This window comes from Lynx rufus, unplaced genomic scaffold, assembly GCF_022079265.1.
Source record: "Lynx rufus isolate CCGP_SWC_20201006 ecotype Redwood Valley unplaced genomic scaffold, mLynRuf1.p SCAF_6, whole genome shotgun sequence".
In the NCBI taxonomy this organism is placed as follows: Eukaryota; Metazoa; Chordata; class Mammalia; order Carnivora; family Felidae; genus Lynx; species Lynx rufus.
In genome coordinates this window covers 125,826,201-125,840,571 of record NW_025814878.1, presented here as the reverse complement: position 1 = coordinate 125,840,571, position 14,371 = coordinate 125,826,201, and the positions used below count along the sequence as shown (strand labels likewise).

General features: G+C 48.7%; 1 protein-coding gene across 1 annotated transcript in view; it reads right to left on the bottom strand.

Moving 5' to 3' along the window:
• Window positions 1–517: 517 nt before the first annotated feature.
• The window catches only part of BMP6 (bone morphogenetic protein 6), a 156,188-nt gene continuing 142,334 nt past the window's right edge, over window positions 518–14,371 (bottom strand). The window contains exons 5-7 of the mRNA XM_047102845.1: window positions 2,181–2,257; window positions 1,111–1,221; window positions 518–799 (exon numbers count right to left, since the gene is read on the bottom strand). Coding sequence (XP_046958801.1) covers window positions 650–799; window positions 1,111–1,221; window positions 2,181–2,257 — 338 coding nt within the window. The 3' untranslated portion in view covers window positions 518–649. The remainder of the gene's footprint in view (window positions 800–1,110; window positions 1,222–2,180; window positions 2,258–14,371) is intronic.

Sequence of the window (14,371 nt, the reverse complement as noted above, 5' to 3'; positions counted from 1 at the left end):
GAAATGACATGGTTTGTTGGACCGAAATAAGTATATTTTCACACCAACAGAACTCCAGCACAAACGCTAATGGCAGTGACAGAGACAAGGCACTTCCACGCAGCCCTGGGGATGACCCAGGCTGTTGATCCTACATGAAACCAACTTTTCTCGGAATGAAATCTGTGAACAGAGGCATTTCCCCCCAGTTTCCATTATCTGTAGGTCTCCCTTCGACAAACACTACAGAACGGGTGGATACTTTAGCCGAGAATACTCCTTTTAAGATTATTTTCCCTATTTACTGTTAGACACTAATGCCACAAATAGCTTGATCTAAAGCTAAAACTAATTTCAGTGGGCTCTTTTTCTTTTGTTGGGTGTGTGTGTGGGGGGGGAATACTTCAAAGTTATGTTTCTTTAGTTAACCAGACTTCATACTGCAGACATCCAAACTCCATTTCCTATAGACCAACAACTACTCACGTTATTTACTGTGTGAGCGAATTATTAACGAGGCCCTTTACAATCTTCCGTGGGCACCAACCAGCACTGAACGGCTTCGAAGCCTCGCCTCCCCCCTTCGCTGTGCTTCTGAATGTTTGTTTTTAAGGCAGACGTCATCTGGGAACCCAAGGCAGCATCTGTGTCCCCAGCAACTGGTTTTGAGTTAGTGGCATCCACAAGCTCTGACGACCATATTCCTGTATTTTTTCAAGATGACGTTGGAGTTGTCATCAAAGTAAAGAACCGAGATGGCATTCAGTTTGGTCGGTGCACAGCACGGTTTGGGGACATACTCAGGATTCATAAGGTGAACCTGTTCCAAAACAGAAGGGGAGAGGCACCGTTAGAAGCCATACCGGACCCTGACTGACTCCTACCTATAAAGCGAAGCGGGGAGGGCGCCTGGGTGGCTCAGTGGGTTAAGCGTCCGACTTCGGCTCAGGTCATGATCTCACGGTTTGTGGGTGTAAGCCCTGCGTTGGACTCTGTGCTGACAGCTCAGAGCCTGGAGCCTGCTTCGGATTCTCTGTGTCCCTCTCTGTCCCTCCCCCCACTTGTGCTCTGTCTAAAAAAAAAAAAAAAAAAACATAAAATTTAAAGTGAAAGGGGTCCCCAGGAGCTCACCAGCGTCTGCACGATCGCGTGGTTTGTGGCGTTCATGTGTGCGTTGAGTGGGAAGGAGCATTCTCCATCACAGTAATTGGCAGCATAGCCCTTGGGTGCGATGATCCAGTCCTTAGTTGAAAGCAAAGGGACATGACATGTGATGAGCATACATTCCTTCTATCATCTGTGTTCTTAGTAATCCTGTGAGAAGGTATTCCTCACGTAGCACAGCTACGCAGACCAACACAGGGAGGCCAAGTTCACGTTCAAGTGGCAAAGCCAGGATGTGAACCCGGTCTGTCTGGCTCCAGAGCCCTCGCTCCTTCCACAGCCTGCAGGGCCTTAGCTGCTGCCCACCTGCCAGACCGGGAAGCACACAGGTGGTTGGCTGTCTGCACCTGCCCCCCCTCCCCCGAGGGGCCTCGAGTATGCCCTTCCTCATTATGCCACCTGCGTACAGTAAATGGTATCTCCTATCCCTTGTCACCGAGGATTTGCTCATAAACTAGTGGTGGCTCTCAGCTGTGGGGCTCAGCCTTTGTGCTCCTCTAGATAGTTCAGGTGAGTCAGTTTGTAGCCATTGGAGAACTGTCAGGGCAGTTTCTCCAATGCTTTCTCAAAACACAAAATTGGTGGGGCGCCTGGCTGGCTCAGTCAGGAGAGTGTGCGACTCTTGATCTTGGAGTTGTAAATTCAAGTCCCACATTAGGTGTAGAGCTTGAAAATAAAATCTCACACACACACACACACACACATACACACAATTTGTTTAAATGCCCAAATAAGCACACGCCTTGTGGACTTTGCAAAGAATGGGAGAACACTGGGGACGGTAGTATGGATCGTGAGGGACACAGAACTTGGCAACCAGGCTCCCTGGGAAGGGGGGGCTCTTGGTGCACAAGCAGGCCCGGCCCTTCCTCTGCCTTACTCCAGAAGCCCAGGCATTTGGAAAGTCTCCCAGTACCTTCACACAAGGAATCGCCTCAGCCCTAAAGCTCAAAGTCTTTGATGGTAGCTGCTCCATTAAGATAGGAAAGGGCTGCTGTGAAGGGACCTTTGTCCGCCTTGCTGTCCAGAAAACTCACCTGCCATCCCAGGTCTTGGAAGCTCACGTAAAGCTCATGTTTCCTGCAGGCTGTTTTCAACTCACTGCTGTTATAATCTGTCGGAGGAGATCAGAAGATGCACCCGTTAACCCACTCATTCTTTCATTTGAAAACATACACCGGGAGGGGTTGCTGCAGCCCAGGCCCAGTACGGGGCTCATGACAGACGTGAACCTGGCCCCTGCTAGACACAAAGGCGGTCACCAAACAGCTCCGTCACGTGCCCGGTCGCTTGGCTGTCTCGTTCATGCCATCTTGTTCACGCCAGGGCGGGTGCCGGGCACACTGGCACACAATGTGTAATTATTGACTTGAATGGATGCTTTTAAGCGACAGATGATCGTTGTGAGCCCATTATGTGCAAGGCCTACGGACAGAGTTTACAGATGCCCCCAGACCCCCCTTGGGCTCCTGACCTGGAAGGCACTGTATTCACAGTAAAAGCCACACCCAGGCAGGGTTTGCTATCATTCAGACACAGTCCTAAAACTGTCCAGGGGCTGTGAGGACAGCTGGGTCAGGAAAGCATCCGGAAGGAAGGGTAATGGAGCGGGGCTTAACCAAGAGAGTGTCGTCAGAGTGAGAGAGTGAGAGAGAGAGAGAGACAGAGAGAGAGAGAGAGACGCTGCAGCAGGAATCACTCTGGTACTGGTCCCTTGCCTCACTTCCAGCGCTGAGCCCTTTGCACCAAAGCACTGACTCCTAAGACAGGAAGCCCCATGAGAATCTGCTGAAGTATCCTACCTGTCCTGTGCAATGTGGGAGCCACGAGCCTGGCCTAACCTAGAAGAAGGGGAGGGCCTGGATTTGTTTCGGTTGACTGGAACAGCTCTAATGTGACATGCCCTCTGCTAGACTGACCGCGGGAAACAGGAAGAGAGGTTATACAAGGCTTGCATCCTCCAGGAACTTAGAGAATCTAAGGGGCAGTATGAGACATGTACACAAGTAACTCCAATACAGAACAGCATAGACGCTCCAGGCAAGTGCGGATGGCAAATCCCACTGGGAGTTCAGAGAAGGGTCAGTTATCAGGAGGAATAAAATGGGACATGAACGGCCTGGAACACCAACCAGAAAGATTGGGACTTTCTACCAGAGGCATTAAGTAAGCCTGTGAAGGGTTTTGAGCCAGGGAGCGCCATGTTCAGAGCTATGATTCTACAAGATCAATCTGGTAGCAGTGTTCCAGAGAGATGAAAGGCAGGACTCCGGAGAAAGATTCCTAATCTAAAATGGATTTTGATGGATGCAAGAGCCTGAGGTCACTCACATGCCTGTTTTAATCACATGAGCCAGTAAATTGCCTAATTGTTTAAAGCCTATTTGAACTGGGTTCCCTGTTAACTTGTGCTTCTGGACAGCTTGGCCCAAAGTAAGACAGGACACGTGAGTTTGTAAGGGGAAGAGACAAATGGTACTGACTCCACTCAGTCACCTACACTGGGAGGAGAGAGAGGCTACCTTTTTGAGGTGATCTGCTAAATTCTAAATTTTTTCATGCTCCCTACCTGCCTTTTTCGCCTTGCAGAACAACTCTTGCTGTAATTTCAAGTACCTGGGAGAACTGAACACAAGGCCATGCTGAAGGGAAGTCTTCACAGAGAAGGGCACTGAGGACTCTTGCTTAAACACACACACACACACAAACCACCATTACCAGGCAAGACCAAACCTCCTGCTGAAAACAATCCCTCAAGAAAAAAATCAAGCACACAAAGGAATAAATTATCCCTAAAGTTAGAATATAAGAGAATACACAGAGACCACAATAAGAGTAGTCTCTGAGTGAGATTACAAAAAAGAATACCTAAAATAATGGAAGAAATAAAGTAAGAAATAGAAATGCTACAGCAAAAATGTTATGGAGAAAGAACATGAAAAAATGATAGGTGGATGTGAAAGAGAACAAAATAGAACTTTATAAAACCAGAACCATTGAAGATAAAAATGAAATGGATGGTTTAAACATCAGATTAGACACAACCGAAGACAGGATTAAAGAACTGAGCAATAAATTTGAAGAAATTTCCCAAAATATAGCCCAGAGTGAAATGGCTCAAAAATAGGACTCTCTTCCTATAAAGAGATAATGGAAGACAGAATGTAAATTCCAGTGTATTTCTAGTAGGAATTTCTGAAGAGAATAATGGGGGAATAATATTTGAATATATAAAGTGTCGGGGTGGGGGGAGGATTTTCTAGAAGTGAAGAAAACCAAACATCTTTATATTGGAAAGGCACAATGAATCCTAAGCATAGTAAATAAATTCCTGTCTGGCCACATGTGGTGAAACTGTAGTATATTAGATACAGAGGAATGCTTAAAAGCAACCCAAAGATAAAAAGAAAATAATCCACAAAGGAACATAAGGTAGATGGACAGCAAACTTTTTTTTAAATGTTTTTTTGAGAGAGAGAGAGAGTGCACAAGAGAGCAGGCATAAGCAGGGGAGGGGCAGAGAGAGAGGGAGAGAGAGAAAGAATCCCATGCAGACATCACACTCAGCGTAGAGCCTGATGTGGGCCTCGATCTTACAACCATGAGATCATGACCTGAGCTGAAATCAAGAGTTGGATGCTTAACCAACTGAGCCACCCAGGTGCCCCATGGACAGCAAACTTCCTAGCAACAAAAATATACAACATAAAAGGTTTAATACCATAAGAATGATGCTGTCAACCCTGAATTCCATACCCAGCTATGGTGGATACTTCTTGTTTGGGCCACCCAGCTCCCAGGTTCACCTCTCATTTGGAATGAGATGGGAATTCATAGACAGGTGAAAATCAAGGCCCGATCCCCCACAAGATAGCTCCTGCCTTTCTTCCCTGGCAACTGAGTACAGGCTCATGACTTCATTAATGCCAGGCAGATGCCCCGACCCGTGAGAAGGGGACTCCAAGGGAAAGCCAAGAATGGGCAGTTTGGCAGCCATGTGTTCAGGGTAACGGCATTCCAAACCACACTCTCCTTGTGACTAGGTCTCAGCTTCCTCACTGGATTCCCTGTGTTTGGTTGTAGGTTGGAGGAGTTCTTGATACTCTTACATTAGTTTGCACTTTGATTAGAATCTGTTTCTCTTTCACGTAGCCAAGAAGGGCCTTGACTAGCTAAATTATTATTCCACGGTTAAGGGATAGGGAGTGCAGGGTGCAAGGGAAGTGACGGTCACTATCTCATATGGGTTGCTGAGACTGTCTTTCCATTCACATGTCTTCTAAGCAGAGACCTGCAGGCATATTGGGAGTAAGGCAGGAAGCTATTTGGGGGAAGAATAACCTGCACGGTGAGAATGACAAATGCAAAGTCCCCGAGGAAGCAGCCTGGCCGGCCTATCATAGAACAGCCTGGTGAGGGCTGCTGTCTGTTTAGTAAAAACCCATATTCTCCATCTACCCCCTGGGCACACAGCTATTGGATATTTCCCACTGCGGTTAGGTGTGGCCATGTGCCTAAGCTCTGTCCACGCACTTGGGGAGAAGGGGGGGTGTGCGGCTCCCAGGCCTGGGCCTCCTGGGTGCACATTCCTTCCTTTCCTGCCAGTTTTGAGCAGGGGTCAACCTTTGAAGACTCCAAGGCTCTGGTTCTTTGTGCTCCTGAAGGTTTCTTGGGTTAGATGCTAAGTTATATGATCTTCCTACTTATAGTCTCAGTCTGGAGTTTTCCCCACCCAACATCAGTTGGCCTGTGTCCCCACAAAGTAAACTTCCCCCCAAATGCCTTCTCTGTGCTGGGGACCATGATCTCTCCAAAGTCAAGCTTGGAACCGTTCGCCATGTGGAAGGCAGAGATTTCTGGGACACTTTTCCTTCCCAGGTTGATGAACATGGACAGTATAATATAATAAAGAATATACATCCTGGCAGAGCTATAAAAACCATGAAATCTCCTAATAGTTCCAACTCGTGGGTCCCTAGATAGGCTCGGGATGAGGGCCAGCTGCCAGAAAGACCAACCATGATGTCATAGAGCAGGACTCTGCTTCTCTACCTTCACCAGTAGGTCTGTCTGTGAGCCTCCTGCAAATTTGACTCTCTCAAAGCTCAACAAAGAGAACTTTCTCCGTAAGAACAGCTATTTCTTTTAGAGCCAGACACTGGCATTTTTGTTGTTAAGTAAAGATTGGGGCCGGAGAGAGGAAAGGGAGGAATTCAACTCTCCTGTTTTTCCTCCTACAGACACTTTCAAGCCACACTTAAGTTTCCTTATAACTCCATGTTAAGTGCTGGCTGAGAGTGTATAAATATTTGTGAAGGTCAATGCTCCTCAAAATACTTGTGTCTGCCACTCAGGGGTCAGTGCCCTGGGCTCTGCAGTGGAATTACACTGCCCCGCACCATTTTGTTTGTTTGTTTGTTTGTTTGTTTGTTTGTTTGTTTTTAAGGACTGAGAGATTGTAGAAAAACATTCTCCTGCCCTGGCCCCTTGATATTTGTTTAGATGAATGGTCTGGACAGGCCCAGTGAAAGTTCCTGCAGTAAATTCTCAGTGGGAGAAAGGAAGGCAACATGACTTTGTCCAGATGGGCTCGCCAATCAAGGGGAAGGCAGAAACAAGAAGCCATATTGCTGGACAGAGGTAACAGACAAACAAACCAGAGCAACAGACCCGAGGCTGACACAAACCTCCCCAAGGGCAACAGTCCTCTGTCTGATGCATCGTGAGACTCATCAGGGAATTCAAGCCCTCTCTCAGACCCTCAAGCCAGGATCACTGGAAATGGGTCCCCTGCCACCAGGGCTATCTGGGCATTCTGGCATGCAGATGTGGCAAAGGCTGGTCTGGGAGGTGAGACACATCTTCAAGGAATCTAGGTTTCTCAAAGTTGAACACATAATGTGAAATCTGTCTTCCATTCATCCCAGGGGATTCTTTGGCCTAGAGCAGAGGGCAGGGCAAGTGCCCAGCAGCCCAGCTAGGATTCTGGCCCAGCCAGACCAGGCCCAAGGGGGTTGTCCTGAGTACCGTGGATAAGCAGGGCCCAGCCATAGATGGGTTGGGGCAAATAACTGTCACCAGGTGACAAAATCTACCAATCATAAAAGCCCCCAGGATTAATTTCTTTCATAACCAGAAAAATGTAGCTCCCTGGTCTACTTTTAAATAGGAGAGAAACATTTTCCCTCACCACACATTTCCTTCCTTCCGAGAGAAAGTGCGAGTAGGGGAGGGGCAGAGAGAGAGGGAGGCAGAGAGTCCAAGGAGGCCCTACACCGTCAGCACAGAGCCTGACACGGGACTTGAACTCACAAACCGTGAGATCATGCCTGAGCTGACATCAAGAGTTCAGATGCTTAACCAACTGAGCCACCCAGGTGCCCAGCCCTCACCATACATTTTCAAGCTTTAAAAGCTTCAGATGCCCCACACTGGGAGAAGGGGGGAACCTTTAAAGACCTAAGACAGCCCTGCCCGTTTGCCCCCCACAAATGAAGATCCTTGGGCAAAATCTTCCAGGCTCTGTTGTGGGAAAGGCACCGTCCTGGTCGGAAATGAGGATGAGCAGAGCGGGGCTGGGGCAAAGGCCAGGCTCCCACACACAATGCGTTCTCCATAAGCCTCTGTTCTTCCCATACTTTGCCGAGCGACACCTGCATCTCTTCCAGGCCTTCTGGGCCATTAAACCAGTGGCACAGAAAGTGTCACGTCCATGCCCAGTGGCCAGGGCCACCCGTTTTGCACTGTGGCTGCTTTGGAGTAGTCAATCTCCCAAGCCTCAGGTGTGTGTGTTATTCGTTGATCTGGGTAGTGCAGGAGACAGGTGCACCGCGGAGGCTTCGGGGGGAGGGGCGGAGGGCAGCACAGAACGAGCTCTATGGAGGTATGTTCCCTGGAGTCCAGGCTGATGGGCAGGAGGGTAGGGTGACACGCGTCTCGTCCCGGCGCTTCAGACACCACCTCATTCCCACATCCGAGAGTCCTGCTGGGAGCGGGTGGGGGTGGCTGTTTCTGTCTGGATGGGCCACTGGAGGCCGACGCAGTGGGTCCCACCACACGCAGCTCTTCGCTGACTCACTCACTTGTCCTCGGCCCCCGCTTCACCTTCCAGTGCCTCTCTCACCTGGACAGCTACGGCCGGACTGCCACGGCCTCCTCGGTTCTGGCTGGCCGCTCTGTCTTCTCGGCTTCTGGCCCACGGCTCTGACACTCAATTTCATCGGCGACAGCCTCTACTCCCCGACCTTACGTTCCTTTCTTCCCTGTGATGCCTGAGGGGCGGCTCACCTACAGACAAGAACTAGTGGGACTAACGGGGGCCTGGGTGAGCCCCTGTGACAGTGGGGGCCACCACTGCCTCACAGGACACTGCAGGGAGACAGTTCTCTTGCTCAGCACAGTGAGGACAGGGTGCTTCTGACCCACTGTAAGCAGCCAGCTGGCCTGGCACCTCCTCAAGGCATCCGTGTCCCTAGGCAGTGGCCATGTGTACCACGTTTGTTCTGTCCTGAACACAACGGTCATATCCCATACACCCTAAGGAGGACATCCAACATTCCTTGCTGCCCCCCGCCACCCGTCCCCAAAAAGCCATGAAGACAGTAAAGCACAAAGGAGCTGTAGGAGGGGAGAGCTTGGGCCCCACCACTGGCTTATTTCTGAAGCTGATCGGCTACATGGAGTGAAATGCAGGCTTCCCAGGCACCAAAGATCAGGGGATTCTCAGGGGAATGAGTCCTGGATGAGAAGGGAAGGGCCCAGCAATGATCCTGACTTCCATGGCAGGCAGCGAGTGGGAAGGGTGGGGACCATGGTGCCAAAGTGGGAGCCATGCAGCCAGCCGGGTCCCAGGTGTCCAGGCAGCCTGCCTGCCATCCTTTCCAGTGCCAGGAGAAGAGGACAGGAGAGAAACAAAAGGGAAGACATGGAGAGAGGAGACAGGCAGACCAGGGACAAGGTCAAGGCAACCACACGTAACCAGGTGAGTGGGAAGGAGGGAAGCAGGCAGGTGGCCGCCACCCCGGCCAGGGCTTCTGCACAGGGCTGCTCAGCAGTGCTGGGCTCACCCCACAGCTGTTGTCCCTGCTCAGCAGGCTACACACCTGGCAGGGGCTGGGGACCAGGTGGCACACCCCACACTGGGTTCCCCGTTCTTCTGAGCCCAAAGAGTCTTCCCAGAGGAAACCCGTGTTTTAAGTTATTTTTAATGTTTTATTTTTGAGAGAGACAGAAAGAGAGAGCGAGCGAGCATGAGTTGGGTGGGGCAGAGAGAGAGAGGGAGACAGAATCGGAAGCAGGCTCCAGGTTCTGAGCTGTCAGCGAAGAGCCCAACATGGGGCTCAAACCCACAAACTGCAAGGTCATGACCTGAGCTGAAGTCGGATGCTTAACTGACTGAGCCACCCAGGTGTCTCAAAACTGGTTTTTCAGAGAAACAATTGACTACTCTTATCTCCCTCCTCTCCTAGAATGACAAGGGCAAGTATAACATTAGCAGCTGTTGAAATGGCACGTTGGTCTTCATTGATCTGGCTGCACCTTCCAGATCGCCCAGCCTTATCAGCCTGTCTTAATCCAAGAGTCTCTGGCTCTCCCTCCCTACCCCGCCCCTCCAATGGAATCAACCTGGCCATTAAGAACGTGCTGGAGGAAGCCCAGCTCCTTGTGGAACCACACTGAGATCTTGATCTCAGGTCTCAGTAACGTCACAGAATGTTGGGGGGCAGGGAGCTTGATATTCAGAATCTAGACTTGGTTTACAACCTGGATGGTTAGATTGAGAGTCAACAGGGAGGTCCCATTCTTCTGGGGTGCTGGAATCTCAGCCTCTCCTGCTTCATTTAATTGGGGTGGACTTTGGCCTACTTTCAGCCTTTATCTCGATTATCAAAGAATGTGGAGATTAACTATCTTGAAAACAGACACAGGCTTCTCTTCAACACTGAGCATGAACACTAAGACTCCCTGTGCTTTCAGCACCTCTGCTCTCCATGTTCCCTCCTAGACAGAGTCTCCTGGCCCCCAGGACCTGCCTGTGGGCTTAGCAGGTCTTGATGGATCATTCAGGTTTTTGCAGCTCCTGTTTATGCTTCTTTATTATTTCCCTTCAGCACTGCTGGCCGTTATTACATTCCCATGGGGTAAACCTAAGGATGGGGTAAAGGGGAGCCTATCACTCCTTGATAACTTTTACCCAAAGGGACTTCATGGTAAAGGAGAGTCAAGTATTATAAATACGGAGTTTGAAATGACTCTGTTGAATCACTAACACCATGCCTGTCGGCCACAGCTGTGAAGAATTAAGACTTGATTTCATTTTAGAAAGTCCTGAACAGGCCTGTCTTGACCAAGACATCTGGAAGCCAAGCCGCAGGCCCTAAAATTTTAAGTTGAGATCAAAATGACAAATTACAATTCCCGATTCCTTTGAAGAACCATAAACAGCTAACTCAAAGCCCTGACCCACGTCCATTCTTCTCAAGCTTTGGATGGCCACAGAGGGTCAGCCCACTCAGCTGTGGCATGCCAACCCCCAGAAGCACATGAGGAGCTAGTGGGGACACCTGCCAGGAACTAAAAGGCCAAATAAACATTGATCTGTAAGAATGAGGCCCTCGGCCTGCAGACCGGAGTTCCCGGAGATCTGCAGCAAGATTTCACAGTCATAATAAAGTACCCAAACCACTGTTTTGCAAGCGACACAGTCCGGTTACCTTGCTTTTATGCTGGATGCGCACTGAATGGTCCCAATCAGGAAGTTCATGAGATACAAGATATGAACTATCAATGAGGTCAATGGCATATCTATAATGTACCAGAGCCACATTTCCCCCCAAGGATCCTTAAAGGCACATGTCTGGGTGGGTTGGAAAGACACAGAAGAAGAAAGGACTCAGAAATGCTAACTGGTAGCATCTGAAGCAATGAAGGACTCATTCCAAAAGACAGACAGGGTCTTGAGTAGTCGTTGATTCACAGATGGTTGGCAGAGGTGCGTGGCAGCGACAAAAACATGAGGATTAAAGAGGCCTAAAGGTCATCTAATTTTACATAAATCGTTAAAAGTGGCAGAAGAGTTCCCACACTATCATCTGCCACAGCAAAGCACAATTCTAAGTCACAGCGTTGGCAGCTAGTGGGTTGGCGGGGCAAAAAACCTCAGACTCACCAACAACTTCTCCCTCCTCAGTGATGTCTTGGAAACATCCTGGGAAAATTAGCTAGGTTGGTATCTAGAATCACCACATGGATCCATCCCTCAAGGCCATTTGTTCATGGCACCAGTAGTGAATTGGCCAGGTGTTGTCACAGTCCTCCAGTAGGTGAAATAATGAACCCCAAGAAAAAGCTACTATAAGAGAGGGTGAGGGGCAGCAGGTGGAAAGACCAGCACACCAGAGAAGGAACTGGAGGGTAGGGTGTCACAGAGCAGTAGGCTGGGAGAAATGGAGGCTGAAAACTGCCAGATTCACTGAAATTGCCAGTAGGCGGCACAGCATGGCTTGGACCAGCACTAGTAAAACATGTGTAAAAGTGATAAACAATGCTGTCCAGATGATGTCCAAGCCCACTGGAGAGGTGCGACACAGCCAACATCCATCATTCATTTGGAGCAGACAGCTGCAAAGAAGCAAGGGCAAGTGAAAACCATCCGGGAGCCTTCGATCCAAACCCACGCTTCGGTGCGTGTGTTTGCAAAGTCTGGCTTGAAGGCCAAGTACAGATGTCAGAGCAGATTCCGGTGGGCGGTGGGGAGGAGGTGGATGGGGCTCTTGGCCTTTCCCTTGTTATGGACTCGTCCTACCGGCCCAGGCATCTGCAGCTCTGTTCCAAAAATAGCCACAGATTTCCCTGCCATGTTTCACCCTGATGACAGGCAATTTGATGGATTATGTTAACTTCTTTGCCCAGATGCAGGATGGTCTCTGATGGGCTTCCGGTGGTGGTTGTTTCTGTGGAGAAATATTAATTCCTTGGGAGCACTCTATTGAAGAAGGGGGGCAGCAGAGGCAAAGTAATCTCTCCCTTCAAACTTCCAGAAGATTTACAAAGGGAAAGTCCTGCCTGGAGTCATACCAGAGACCACAACTTTTTGTCTCAGTGGCAGCTACCTGGTTCAGGAAGGTCCAGCAAGACATGAAGGTTTAGTCCCATGGTGGCCTAGAAAAAAGGACAGTCCAACTGGATGGCCCATTTCTCTGGGTAGCAGACCATCTTTGTGGAATTCCCTTCTCCAGGAGTGACCTCTTCCGTTATGTATCTGCTCCCATTAATAGCAGGGATAAATGAAGAAAATGTTAAATATATAAAGTAGCACTTGAATGGGCCTAACCTGAGCAATTTCTCGAACCAGCTTGAGAGGGCCTTTGAAGACAGTAAGAGGGAAGGAGAGTCCTTCTTAGTCACACTCTCTTGGGGGTTGTCCTTGGAACAGGTGAGGCCAGAGGCACTTGCTGTGAACTCTCTCATCCTACTACCACTGAAAAGAGTGAAGCGTGTTTGCAAGTGCTGGGTTGGGAGGTGGGGTGAGGGAAGACCAAGACAAAGCAGATATACTTGCCTGTTATTCCACATTCGATCAACTTTAATACTCGTATTTAATTGCAACTTATCAAATTGAAAAAAAAAATGTTGAAAGGGACATGGAAAAGAATAATTGGGTGACATTATGGAAACCCAAATCAGAGACCTGTCTTCCCAATGAAAAACTCTGGCATGTGTACTTCGGGGAGGGGGTGTTGAATAAATCAAGTGAAATTTCAATTTTAAAAAGCAATCAGCATTCCCAGTGCTGCCTTCGTGTCTGGGGTCCCAGTACCAAAGTGGAGTTCATTCATTAATTGAAGCCTAAAACACTGAGATGATTAACTCTCTTTAGCAGGCTCCCTCTGAAGCGAATAAAGAAAAGCAATCATTTCTTCTTTGTGTTTTTTAAAAACCCAACCCTCACTGTTTTTAGTGATAAACACAGGAACACCCATGCTGGGCAATGCTTCCAAGAAACACCAGGAGGACAAGCAGGAAAATGTCACGTCACCCTGGGTGGTAGGTCCTCAAAGCCCCACAGCTAAGTTGCTGGGGAGAGAAATGGCTTATTAAGTCAGACTCTAAAATGAAGACCATTCCTCCCAAAGAAAAGATGAGTACTCTGGGAAGTTGCATGAACTCTTTGTGGCCACTGATGAGGACACTTTTAAACAGTCACCTGGAGGAAGTAATGCATCTTCCAGATCTTTTTTACATCCTTCCCAACGATCCTAACATATGATCTCAGAACATACTTCCCACAATTGGAGGTAACTAATCTTTGAGTATTATGGACCAAATCAAACACTTCTCATTTAATCCCAGCAAATGTACCAAGTGTTAAGCATCCCCACTTAATGGATGAATAAACTGAATCTGGAATGGATTAGGTTTGCCCAAAGTCAGTCACAGGGTAGTAATAAGGGAAGCAACATCTCCGGCTTCAAATCCTACCGCAAAAGTTCAACTGCATGCTTGAATCCTGGGCTGGCTCAACAGCTTGAGGAAACCCAGAACTTACAAGCCTTGGCTTTAGAGTAAGATGGATCTCTGCTGGAATTCAACACTTACTAGCTATGTGAACTTCAAAACATTGAAGAGTGGACTTCCATACCACTTCCCAAAAAAAGGCACAGCATGGTGGGGTGGGCATCTCTGAAGAACCACTGAATTGACAAGTAGTGGTGTCAATTGACTCTCAATTGACTCTCACCCTTTGCACCTGCCTGTTTGGGGCAGGATGGAGCTGACCCCATTCTCTAGCTCCAGGGTCAAGCACATGACCTCAGCCTGGCTATCTACTAAGCTACTGTGAGAGAGACATTCTCTCCTGAAGCAGAGGTAACCAAGGGTGATAAAATCCTGGAGCTGTTGGTTGCCTTCTTTACCACCATGTTAGAGATAGTCTTTCTAAGAATGCCACCAACAAGGGAAAAATTGAAAAGGAGAAAGTAAGACTCCTAACACCATGTGAGCCCATGATCCAGCCATGCCTAAAGGCAGAACCCTCGATTTCCCAGTTCAATGAACCAACGAAACCCATCAGAGAAGGCTGTTTGAGCTGACTTTCCATCACTTTCAGCCAAGAGCACCAACAAATGCAAGTCCATTTTCTGCAACTATACAAAGTTTGCTTGTGCACCACAACCTCCCAGGTGTCATGCAACTAGAAGAAAACCTAGGTGTCCTCAGGATTTTTACG